The sequence below is a fragment of the Aedes albopictus genome, chromosome 3 (assembly GCF_035046485.1).
Source record: "Aedes albopictus strain Foshan chromosome 3, AalbF5, whole genome shotgun sequence".
Classification (NCBI taxonomy): Eukaryota; Metazoa; Arthropoda; class Insecta; order Diptera; family Culicidae; genus Aedes; species Aedes albopictus.
Genome location: NC_085138.1, coordinates 359,531,693 through 359,545,301, shown reverse-complemented (window position 1 = coordinate 359,545,301; position 13,609 = coordinate 359,531,693). Strand labels below are relative to the sequence as shown.

The 13,609-nt window shown below is 36.3% G+C and overlaps 2 protein-coding genes across 2 annotated transcripts in view; one reads left to right on the top strand and one right to left on the bottom strand.

Annotated features, from left to right (window-relative positions):
* The window catches only part of LOC109428919 (serine/threonine-protein kinase meng-po), a 72,647-nt gene that overhangs the window by 13,249 nt on the left and 45,789 nt on the right, over positions 1-13,609 (top strand). The gene's annotated exons all lie outside the window — the stretch shown is intronic.
* Positions 1,275-13,609, bottom strand: part of LOC109408816 (ionotropic receptor 93a) — a 37,448-nt gene continuing 25,113 nt past the window's right edge. Inside the window, exons 13-14 of the mRNA XM_029874965.2 lie at positions 5,495-5,554; positions 1,275-5,429 (exon numbers count right to left, since the gene is read on the bottom strand). Coding sequence (XP_029730825.2) covers positions 4,756-5,429; positions 5,495-5,554 — 734 coding nt within the window. The 3' untranslated portion in view covers positions 1,275-4,755. The remainder of the gene's footprint in view (positions 5,430-5,494; positions 5,555-13,609) is intronic.

Genomic DNA, 13,609 nt, shown 5'->3' with positions numbered 1-13,609 from the left:
CTTGGAGATTTGTACCAATTTTGGTGCGTTTAAAGATATCATTTTCTGACTTGTAGGTTGAATTTTTATCTAAAATAATATCCATCTCTTCAATATCCATGTTGACTTTCACACAAGAAATTTATCTGAATTTGATATTATGAGCATATTTTAAATAATTAAGTTTATTGAATAATTATATCCCTTGCACTTCCAGCACATTTATAACATAGTTGTCTCCTTTACAACTTCGCGTAGGTGCAGATTCTTGAATCCTGGTCATAGTAGAAGCCACGGCATAAATATCACAAGGCAGGCTAGTAACCTATGTAAACATCTATTTTGGATGTAAACATGTGATGTCGTTCTTATTGTTTTCACATTGATCAAATTGGTGTGGAGTACTAGATCACATATGAACGATTTGAATTACATCATCAAAAAGCTGTCAGATTTCGGGAAAATATCACCTTCTTCTGTACACCGTGAGTAGAGCTGTCTTCTAACAGTCTGCGATATGTTTGCGCAACCTTTTTTCATTAACGTGTATTTTAACATCAGCTAATTCTATACTCAGTCACAACCTTTTAGTTACAAAGCATCAATCGGAAATCTTAATATATATTGCGATCTTTTGGATGCTGGTATATGAATATTTTGTTGGAAGCCGATTCTATGCGCTTGAAGTAGACTGTATGTCAGACAATTTGTTGTGTTATTTTTGTAACGATCTATGATATTAATTGATTGAAAATTTTAAATATTTGATGCAAACTAAAATAAATTCCTACCTATACAAAACAAGAAAATCATTCTCTAGAAACTATATACCTGGCAACAAATCCATACTCATGTTCATTCGTCTCCTCTTTACGCTACCCAGAGAGCTAAACGCGAGAGAGCGCATGAGCCTACGGATAGAGACCGTACTTTGCGTGTCTCTATATTCTAAGCCCTGCTACGAACCGTACGTAAAATTTTCGCTTTCGAGCCCTACTTAGCAACGACCGGTGCGGTTCGCTTCTTTGTTCGGGGCTCTACTTAACGTTAAAACGCTTGATGGAGCCCATGAGTGGGCCTGGTCTAAGAAGCGGAGTTTGAGGAAAGATCCCATCTTCTGCCGTCAATCACAAAAAACGAATGAGTTCGTCGGGAGTAATCAGGCCGGCCTCGGACAGCGGACCGGTTTGTCAGTGAGTTGCAAGGTGATTTAAAGGGAAGGTTGCAAAGGGGTTTCAAGGGAGTTTCAAGGACGGGATTGGGGGGTCTGGGTTTTCAGAGGCGTTTTATGGCATTTTAGGGCGTTTCAGGAGGATTCAGAGGGTTTTTAGGGGAAGGGGGCTACAAGGCTCTCAGGTGAGCTTCACGTGGGTTTCAGGAGAATTTCGGAGTAGTTTCAATGCGTTTCGGGAGGTTTCAGAGGCGTAACAGGGAGCTTCATTGGCGTTTTCGGGGGCTTTCGGAGAGTCCCAAGGTGCGTTACAGGGGGTCCTCAGGGGATCTTCGTACGCATTTCAGAAAGATTCAGAGGTTTTTCAGCGAGTTTCAGAGGCGTAACAAGGGCGTTTTCGGGAGTTTCGGAGGGTCTCCAAGGGCGTTTCATGGGGTTTTCGAATGCATTTCTACAACACTCAGAGGATTTAAAGTAGGTTTAAGAGGGTCTCAGGTGCATTACAGGGCGTTCAAGGCGGTTTCAGGGGGTTTTTGAGGGCATTTCAGGAAGATTCGGAGGAATTTCAGTGGGTTTCGAATGCGTTTTCGATGGGCCTCAAGAGTGTTACAGGGGATTTTAGGGGTCTTCAGCAGTGATGGAATTACTCTCATCATGAAGCAATTTGCGAGTGTAAAGCCAACACAAGGTTTACTCACGATTCCGAGAGTAAACAGTGTGTGAGTTTATTCGCACCCTCCTGCTTCGTGAGTAAGAAGCAAAGCAAAAACAGAAACACTCATGAGTTTTTATTCGTGAAGTACATTTTATTGTGGTTATAATAGCAAATCCAGTGATTATCCTTCATAAACTAATGCTTAATGCTTTATTGTTCTGAAAAGCAGCACTGCCAGTCGTTGAAATGCGTTTTTCGTCAAAATGCAAAAAACTCACGAAGCTTCGCGAATCACATGCGAGTGCTTGCCAGCTTCGTTTACTCACGAATAAAGAAGTGCGAGTATTCTCGGGCCCCTGTTGTTCACGAGTATGTTTGTTTTGGTTTGTGTCTGCTCAGCTGCAATCTTCATCATTTTCCATCTCTGATCTTCAGAAGCCTACTGTTTTTGACAATACATTTTGGATCAATGCTGTCAGCTTAAGCGGAATTTCAGAGGCGTTCAAAGCGTTTCAGACGGTTTCATAAGGGAATCAAGACGTTCCAGATTGATTACGCTTGTAGCTTCGATGACCTTGTACTCAAGGGGGTTCTTGGAGATTCTCAAACAATCATTGAAATCACCATTAGACAGCACATAATTGCATGAATAAGCATGTAGATGCGATGCACGTATCCGATGAGCTTTACAAAGTTGAATCCCAAATAACACCTAATAACTCGACACTCTACAGACTCTTGAGAGTCTAATCACATTTATTGTTCGATTCTTCGTTCGAAACCTTAGTATAGTTGAATCATTTAGATGCAATTTAAAACTCATCTTTAAATACATTTTCCCAGCTACATATCTATAAGACATTTATTACTCACCATTGTCATAGTATGTATCCCAAATGTTCACATGTTTGTCGTCACGTCAACTGTACCGCACAAAAATATACAAAATTAATGGTCCCACGAGCCTCCAACCAGTTCATCACTGCACAACCCGCGGGAAAGCTGCGAAACTCATGTTTATACTATCTGTTGAAAGATTTCCGAACCAAACAGGGAACACCGATCGACTGCAATCCTCACGGCCATGGGGTGGATCATCGCGAGTAACCTTCAGAAGTTAATCTTTCTTCTCTGTGCAAACAATTGTATTTTGATTTTCACTGCAGATAATTGAATATGGGAAATCATGTGATGCCTCGTGAATTCCTAGAATGACTAACAAGCTAACAAGTTTCGTCTCTAAATCCACTCAACGTTGGGACAATATGAATATGGTTTCTAAAAATAATCTCATTAGACACAATAGATACCGATGGTGATGCTTTCTTGGCATTCGTGATCCTATGTTATGTTTTTTCTTTATAAAAGTAACACAGCGCAACATTTTTTTGTCTCAAGGGCAAACTTATGTGTCTCTGACAGATTTTGGGCCGCTGAATCCGAATCTGGGCTCAGATTTGCTCCAGCACGTCAGAATTTTGAGCTATACCTCAATATTTAGGACAAAATATTCGATTTTGGGCTTTTTTGACTGCCGACCATTAAGCATGGAAATATTTTTTTTTAAGCAATCAAAAGGTAAATTGGTCAATTAACATCTAAATTAACGACTCATGCAAAATATTTCGTTTTACCAAATCGAATTTGATAGTTTTAAGCGATTTATGTTAGGTACGATATTTCCCATACAAGTCACCCTCCAGAAGTTGCATGCAAGTTTACTTACTAACATAAAATGCGTAAATCTATCAAATTTGATTTGGTAAAACAAAGTATTTTGCATGAGTCGTTAGTTTAGATGGTAATTGACCAATTTACCTTTTGATTGCTTAAAAAAATATTTCCATGCTTAATGGCTGGCAGTCAAAAAAGCCCAAAATCGCATATTTTGCCCTATAAATTAGGGTATAGCTCAAAATTGAGACGTGCTAGAGCAAGTCTGAGCCCTGATTCGGATTCAGCGGCCCAAAATCTGTCAGAGACACATAAGTTTGCTCTTGAGACAGACCAAAAGTTAATTTTTGTTACGCTGTGTAATCTAACTTTTCTGACTGTATTGTCGCCACATTTTTAGCGATGTTACTACAGATGGACGTCAGTCAAACATGTTTCAGTCGTCATCATCAACAACTTAGTCGATTTTATTGGGCGCCTGTTTATTATTATTCAATGTGGTTCGTTGCAATGGTCTGAATGATATTACGAAGCTGTGCCTTTTGCGTAACGTGGGAAAGTTTTAGATAAATCACCAGGAATCTAATCAGTTTCTAATAAAGCTACCAATATAATTTTGTTTTACTTTAGGCTCACGATAAGCCCGTCCATACTATGTATGCATTGTTTGCTATACACTTCTTTGCAAGTATTACCATCAGCTGATCTCCAATAGCTTTTCTTCATTCTGCCACATATCTACAAGAAATTTTCCCATCTATTATATCATATCCTCCTGTGGACACCCACCGGATGGGAAATCTCCGACTGATGACAAGCATAACCGGCCGGCCGGCCGGTTTAACGAACAAAATCTTTGCGTCCACCATGACGTATTCGGCTGTTGCTCAACAGGTGAAAGAATCCCCCATTTCTGTTAGCTCTACATATCAAGTCGGACTATTTTCATTCGCTCTTCGAACAGTTTGCTATTGACGCTAGCATTCATGCGCTCATTCTGTGAGCTACCAACAGGATCTAATGGGTTTTTTTCTGACTTGACCCACCCTCACTAAATGGGTTGAGCAGAGCATGCCATCAAACTCCCCTCTTTGTGAGTTGTCAATGTTGATTGACGTGAGTTGTGCAATCCTTCTAGAACATCCTACAACATCGAAACCACGAACGTTTTACAATAAAGCACTACTACAATTAAAAGCACTATCAGTTTCAAATACTTCCCCATTTCGTCACTGTGCAAAATCCCACATTCTCTCTCATCCTCCCCCTCAATTCTTCATTCGGTAAATGGTTGTAATGTCTCTTCTTTAGATCTCTTATACCAACGCCACCCATACTCCAACACAAACATAAAAAGCCCCGTCGAAAACCCAATCAGCAGCACGTAATAGGACCCAGCCATGTCGTCATTGTTCACCGTATGATTATCCACCTCGGTACTCTTCCTGGCATTGGAGCACTTGTCCTCACTGGGCATATAACTCGCCAACCAACGCTGAATGAACCCAAACTGGTGCATCTTGGTCAACTCCCCATTAATCACCTCCAAGTAAGGACTGTTCTTCGGCATGGCCAGCGCAATCTGCTCGTCCAAAAACTCATCCACACTCAGCGCAAAGTCGCACCGATCGAACTTCAAAAACTCCTTCTTCATCAGATACTTCAAGTTCGTCCTCCAATCAATGTGCACGTGTCTCCCGGAACGTATCTTATCCACCATTTTTTCGGATTCCTCCGAAACATACCCAGCATGGTTATGCAGCTTGATGTACTTGGGATCGTCGGTTTCTTGCAGAAATTGCTCCAAGAACGTTCCCCGGCGGATGCTCCATGAGACGCCCTGCTCGTTGCGGATCAACTGGTTGACGGTGGTAATTGGGATGGCGATCTTCGGGAAGGTTAGGAAAGCGACCAGGTTGCCGCAATAGGTGGTGACGATGACGAGCACGACTGGAATGTGGGAGGTTGATAATGTCGAATCAAAATTTTGAGGTACTTTGCTAAGAAGGTCTTACCAAGCCACCAGGTCCCGATGATGATACGGCCACTATCAGCGTATGGTAAATACAATCCTCCTGGAAATAAAAAGCATAATAAGTTCTGATTTAACGCGTGGCCTCGTTGTCGCGAGGATCACACGTTCGCTTTGTATGCGGAGCGGATGTTCATGGGTTCAATTCTCAGCTGTGCCACAAAAAAAATAACCGTCGATTGACAATACTGACCCTCCTCTGAGCAAATGTTCTAACGAAACTGTATGAATAAGATGACGACCACGGCGATTCCAATGGACTCCGGATGAACTGATAAGGAACAATAGCAACAACATTACGTGCTCTTCATTCTACCGTTAACGAGGCTTTAGGGCAGAAGGTCGAAGGACAATACATCGAAAAACAAAAGGTCGAATGAAAAAAAAACTTCGAAGGGACGAAAGGTCGAATGGACAGAAGGTCAATTTTAATTTTAAATGTAGCAGGTCAGGTTACCAGTTGGTGTGTCTCGTTTATATGAAAAATCTTTGTTTAGGATCATTGCCTATTAGTGTTGTTGTTGTTATAGAAATTATTTCCATATAGAAAATTTCAGGGCTGTTACAGAACAATCGCTTTGAAAACCGCAAAATACACGCCAAGCCATTTAAAATCCACGCCTGTACAAATATGTATGTTTTTGATAAATCAATGTTGTATGAAACCATCGAGACAAACAAAATTAGATGAATTTTAAAATATGGTTGTGCACAGTGCAACAAATAAAAAGTATACTCGATTTCAATCTCAGTTTCTGAATGTACCTATAAAAACTTGCAAAACGATTTTATGGTATCGCTTGTTTACTTCGCAATTTTGTTTCATGCCACTATCAAGTTTTTGGTTGAAAATTGGTGCTATACAATTAAACCTGGCAAATTATTTGAAATTTAATCAAACATCATGTTCCCCACAACAAAATACGCAACTTTTGTGAACATGTCGAGAAAAGACAGTGCATAGTGTTTTACTGCAGATAACTCAAAAAATGACATGTCTTTAGTAGTTTTGGTCGTCGTTCTCAAATAGTATATATTTTGGTATGACCTGGGTACTGAGAATAGAATCAAAACGGTTGTTCAGATATCTCCATTAGCCGCTGTCAAAATATATTCATCGAGCTGTCACAGCTCCAACAACCACTGTTCTATGCGATTCCACCTGACAGAAAACGTATTGCACCAAGCTCTTTGCAGAACAAGTCAAACAAGACATGACAAAGTGCACTGGGTCACGTGGAAAGCGAGGAAAATTGTAGAAATTGTTATGCGTGCATTGTATTTAATTTTGCAACGACGATACATTAAAATTTCCATTGCACCTATTTAGCCTAATAACCTAGTCGGCCTAATGACCTATTCGGTCCAATGACTTAGTCGGCTTAATGACCTTTTCGACCAAATGATCTATTCGGCCTAATTACCTATTCGGCATAATGGCCATTTCGGTCCATTCAGCCTATTCGACCTGATGACCTATTCGGTCTAATGACATAGTCGGCCTAATAACCTATTTGGCCAAATGACCTATTCGGCCTAATTACCTATTCGGCCTAATTTCCTATTCGGCCTAATTACCTATTCGGCCTAATTACCTATTCGGCCTAATTACCTATTCGGCCTTATTACCTGTTCGTCACAATGGCATATTCGTCCTAATGATCTATTCGGCCTAATGACCTACTCGACTGAATCAACTCATATTCATAATAAGCAATTCAACCTGCTTACCCATTCAGCCTAATGACATAGTCGACCAAATCACCTGTAAGTCAATATAACCAATTTGACCTGATCACCCATTCGGCCTAATGACCTATTCGGCCTAATGTCCAGTTTGGCTTAATGAACCCAAACGACCAAACGATATATCGGCCTGGCGGCCTGGCCTATCAACGTTTCTGGCCTAATGGTTTTTTCGACCTAATAATGTTTTCGGCCAAACGATCTTATGGCTTATTTCGATAATACTTACTGTATATATTTCGAAGTAAACGGCATGGAACGGCATACACTCCATTTAATTAAAAAAAAAATTGAATCAAATTACATAACGAATCCATTTAAGTATCACCGACTCATTACTTAAATGGACGTTTCAGTGTATTGTCATTTCGGGTGATATACAGTGTATCAAACAATTGTCCGTACAGCTATTTTTTCGTCATATTTTCGTTTTATTCAAATGCTTACAACTTTTTTATAGGTGAATCAAATCCGTCGAAAATGTAACCCTGACTTACATATATATTGAAGAGTATTTGCTGAACTTTTGAGTAAAATCAGATAAAAGTTCAGAAAAATATAGAATTTTTAGTAAAACTCAAAAGATTCTTGAATAAGTTTTTAAAACATTATATGTATCTCAATATGTACTTGATGAAACCTTATTTTTTTTTGTGTAACAACTTGTACCTGCAGCTTCGTTCAAGGTTTTATATTCACTACAAATCTGTATATGTTCAGAGTATCATTTGGAAATTTATCATATTTTGATCAATGAAAAAGTCAAGTGTTTTCAACTTCTTAAAACTTTATTATTGTAATATTTTTATACAGGACCTGCTAAACTATATATGCAGAGTAGGTCCTATGTATTTTTCGTACAATTACTGCACTTTAATTGGTGGAAAACGTTTGGCAGGATATCTGAGCAGAATATGATAAATGTATGAACATCGTCAACAACATAAGCAGATTATTCATATTTTTGTAGTGAACAAATGAACGCTAACAAAATTTCGTATTAAATGTTCATGTGTAAGTGTTCCCTCAAAAAAGTTTGACAATTGTTTAACCAATATTCTTTGAAATATAGAGTATTGAAATTTTGTTCAATAATTCGTCAAGCATTACTAAAAGTTCTATAACTTTCAGAAATCTTATTCGATCTAGCTCTTTACCAATGGTGCTTAATACAGTGATAGACATTCGTTTAGCCGAAGCCCAAAAATTTTCAAAAAAGTGTCAGGAAACTCATACAAAGGATTTTATGATAAAACTTTTTTATTGCAGTGATAGTAAAGGGTGGTACGGTCAAATTTTGGTCATACATTTTTTTTCATAACTTTAGACTGCGTACACTAAAATAGTTGATTTTTGGTCCAGTAATGGTACATTGTATGTAGCTTATAGCATAAAATGTTCATCAAAATCGGTTTAGTATTTGCGGAGATATTGTTTAATCCTGAGATCTGCAATTTTAAAGATTTGTACAAAGAGGATTCAAAAATAAGAACACATTTTTACTGTTTTATTTATATAACCAGAAAAAGATAGCCGATTTCAATGAAAATTTTCTGTTTGTAAAGTATGCATGTCAAAATGTTGTGTAAAAATTTCATTCAATTTTATCCAGCCGTTACAAAGTTATATTTTCTTAAGTAGCACCCGGTCAGTTTTTTCATATTCAAACTGCCACAATGAAAGTATTCATACAAAATGGCTCAAAATTTATCTAAGAAGATATTTTTATAATAGTATTATACTGTAAAATTTTCATAAGAATAGGAGAAGTATTGGTAGTTCTATAATCAAAATTATGCTTTATTGTCCTTAAATTGCCGAAAATTTACTATGGAGCGCTTTGTACAAAATTTTGAAAAGGCAGGTCGGTGGTTTTATCTATATATCAGCCAATACTTAATGAATTCTGATGAAAATTTTATGGTATAAGCTACATATAATGTATCATTACTGGTCCAAAAATAAGCTGTTTTGGTGTACGCAGTTTAAAGATATGAAAAAAATGGTGTGACCAAATTTTGACCGTACCACCCTTTATATATAGTATTGTTTTATGAAAAGGTGATACATCACACTTACATATACACTGAAACAAAAACGAGGGTAAAAACTCTTCAAATGTCATTTTTTGCCTAGACATTCGTTTAACCGAGGTAAATGAAAAATTTGTTTTTCAATAGATTTTTTGTAATTTCGTGAGTATGTTCCGAGGATATATCCCCCCAAGGCATTTAGTTTATGACGTGTTAGGAAGAAAATTGACCTAAAAAGTTTTTTTTTTATTGATGAAAATCAAAGAAATACTACAAAAATTTGTCCCGATAAGGAGAAACGAAGATAAATAAATTTATTTAAGGAAAATGGTTTCTGTAAACACTCTAATGTAAGCTAGATTAGTTGTTTTGAAAATATGGCACAGAACTATTGTTGGAAATGTTGAAATTCTTGCATAAAATGGGATGGATGGTTGAACATCAAAATGGGATTGATGAAGGCTAAAATAAATGGTTCTGTGTAGAAATAAAGACGTATCCTAATGCCTCTGAAATATAACTGTATAATACTGCATTACTAAATGAATTAGAAGACTGCCACGCGAAAGAACTGCAAGAAGAGTCGAAATTTTTGAAGCCTGTTTATTTTAAAGCAGATGCTCATACAAAAATGCATGACATGGTCAAAACAATGGCTTATTTCATTCAATCTGAAGAAATATATTATAAATGAGTCTTAGATTTGAACCACATTAATTTTTAACATGATTTATTCGAAATGAACGTCTAAATTATGAAACAAGTAGTTCATGCTAGAAATTTGAATACTTTGGGTGCTATTTCTCAAAATGTGAGACGTTCAATGTATGTTATTTCAGCCAGAATACAGTCAAGAAGATATTAGGAGCTATTCGAAGATGTAGTAATAGTAAACGCTGTGATTTATGCAAGTGATACTATCATATTTCATCAAAACAATACTTAAATACGTGATTTTTTGATGGTTTGCGGCCATTTTTTCTGTTTAAAGCTTTGTTTGTCATAGATTCTCATCTTGCGCTCGTCGTGATACTTTTAATAGAAGCTTTTGAAACACTTCCGATGAAAATAACTACAACAAATCTTAATTTGGAAACATTTTCAATATTATAACATATTTATATGAGATGCTTGTAAAATTAATATGGCAACACTTCCAAAATCTATGAAATTCATGATTTACAAGTCGATCTATAATGCAGGTCACCATACAAAATAATTGAGTTGGAACTTTTTTTGAAATTCGATAGTTTTTATGATGGAATTATAAAAAATGTACAATTCGGATAAACGAATGTCTAGGCAAATTTTCAATTTTTACGGCCAAAAAATTAATAACATATTGTTTCATCCCATTGACTAATGCAAAATACCTAGAAGACCAAAAATTCCAAAAATTGAAAAAAGAACATAAAATTATTACGGTTGTGAAAAAAATATAAAAAATATGCCTCGGCTAAACGAATACCTACCACTGAATATACTTTATTATAAGTCAAAATTTCAGCGTGTTTGATTAACGTCTAAAAAAGTTATGAACATTTGGATGGAAAAATATTTTGACTAATAAAATGCTGTAGGACAATTGTTTGATATACTGTATATCACTTTTCATAGGTTTGTCGTCGATTTTTTTATAATTGACACTATTATTGGGTGCGGCAGGAAAAAATGCGAAAGGTTCAAGGCGCTATCACACGCTAAATATACACTCTGTCCAACTTCTATAAGACCACCCCCTAATTGTTTTAAGCCAACAATAATAATAACAATTTCGGGTCAATCTGCGTATAATTGTATAATGCATTGCAAGTTATTCTTTGTCTTAGATTTATTAAGATTAAAAGTTCCTTCTGTTACTTTTGTAATAAGACTTTTTATTTTCGAGGTGTCCAGTTTCTATAAGACCATCTAAAATATTACACATTTTCATTAAGCAAAATTTTAAAAATCAACATATTGTAAGTTCAGTAGTCCCCCAAGTAACACAACATGTCTTATAGAAATTATTTCGACTCCAATATGACCAGTTACGAAGTTTTGGTGTGAAACAATAAAACCGATTTGCAGACTGCTATACGACTGAAAAAGCGCAGAAGGTGGAGCCTGCGCAACATCTTTGTGATGTCATATTCATGTTCTATATGAATCTGAGCATACTTGATTATGTTTAGTATGTTTTCAACAAATTCTAGAAATCAGTGCCTTGACAATCAAGATGTTTTATTACTGTAAATAATTAAGTTTCAAAATGTCAATAATAAACATCGATAACTGCGAAAATCGACATGCATCAATAATTCTACCAAGCCTCTTTACCGCCTAATTGCCTTACTGTGGTCATAAATTTTAATTCCAATCATTTTTTACGATGAAATAGACTATTGTACCCCGATAAAATTAATGCGCCTTATAAATCAGTATTTTTGAAGAATATTGCATCAAAATAAATATATAGTATTCATCTTATTTTAACACAAAAACTCAAACATGCTTTATTTTTCTCAAGAATTTGTCAAGTTTATACATACGTATAACAAATTATTGAAACATTATAGAATATTTGATAAATATTTAATAATTTAGAAATAAAATTTAATGGCACTCTGTGACATGGCATGATACATGTTTTGGGATATGATTCAAAATTGGCTTGATATTGTTTTTGTGGATAATTTTGTTGTGGTTGTTGTTGGTTCTCATGTTTGGTTTGGTATTTGAACGGTTTGATATCTGTCACGATTTGGAAAGACAACAAATATCAAGTATCAAATAATTATCACAGTTTATACATTGAAGCGGCTCAAAGAGCATTATGCTTGGTATAATCGGCCCTTATAGATAATCATATTTGTTGTGGTAACATATGTTCCTGTCATTTTTTTTTATATAGGTATTCATAGCTAAGATTCTGTTAGGAGTATATTTTTTTACGTAGGAAATAAAAATCGATTCTACATTTCTATGATCGGTAGTGTAGCATGTCCCTGTTCAAAAAATGAATGAGGTTTATGTTACACATGTTTTCTGTAATACTGCAGAAAACCAAAATTCGACTAATTATAAACATACGAAACATACTATGTTTTGTTCAAACATGATTGAAAACAAGTCTTAAACAAGAAACTGCAAATGTTACTCTAATATGACATATAGAACATACTGAGCATGTATGGTAACAAACAAAGTGTACTTAAATAGAACATACCCAACATAAGCGAAAACAACATGCAATGTTTGTTTGAGAAAACAAAATATATTCTTTAATAAGACTTCTAAATAGAAGATCACTGTGTATAAGTTTTAGGTATCATGGAAACGACTTATCCATGACATAATATGTTTCGAGAAACTTCATAACAACTGCTGTAGGACAAAGTAAATATTTTGTTATTTCGGATTATGTTTTCGGTGTTACTTGGGCCGTAGCTTTGCAATTTCGATTAATGACTTGGAACATTCGATTTGGCATGATGTTTACTAAATTCAGTAGAACAAATTTCTCAACTTTGTCCCCTTCTGTCGTTATAACTGATTTCAGTTCATCAACGGTGGAATACTGCTTTCCTTCAGTATAAATTTGAGGGCTTCGTGGCTATGCGGGTAGAGGCGTCAGTCATCTAGTCGTTTCGTAAGCCTCGGAGTGTGGGATCAATTCCCGCTCGGGGAAATTTTTTCGTCAAACGGAAAATTCTTTACTGGGTGTTATGTGTGTTGTCCGTTGTCATATTTTAGTGCTTGTTCAGTCTGTACAACCTCTGGTTGAAGACGGTGTAGTGTCTTTTTTTCAATCCTACGAACCAAAATCCCCCAAAGGATTTCGACTGGATTTAAGTCAGGTAAACACACCGGCCAATCGAGCAAATCGATTTTTTGGTCCCTGAACCATTGCTTTGTTTCCTTGCTGGTATGAATAGCGGATAATGCCTGCTGGAATGTAAGCTTCTTCCGATGATATTTGCGCAAAAAAGGTTGAAGAAGTCCTTCAATAATGCTGAAGTAGTACTTACTATTCATTTTGAAAAACGTAAACGCTATCGTCAGCTTTCCGATTGCAAAAAGCCTGCCCACACAATGCATGAGCCACCACCGAAGTTCCATATTGAAAAAAAAATGTTCTTCCTCCGCCAGTAGGTATCTATTGAAGCCGCCCGAATCCAGGCTGAACTTCTTTTCGTCGCTTAAAGTTGTTCAGAAATGTTTAAAACGACCAAGAATATTTTATCAGTTTCAGAAACATATTGGAATATTAAAGGTTTCAAAAAATAACATTTAACAAAAGCTTTCAAAATTCCACTGCCGATTCATATAAGTTTTTG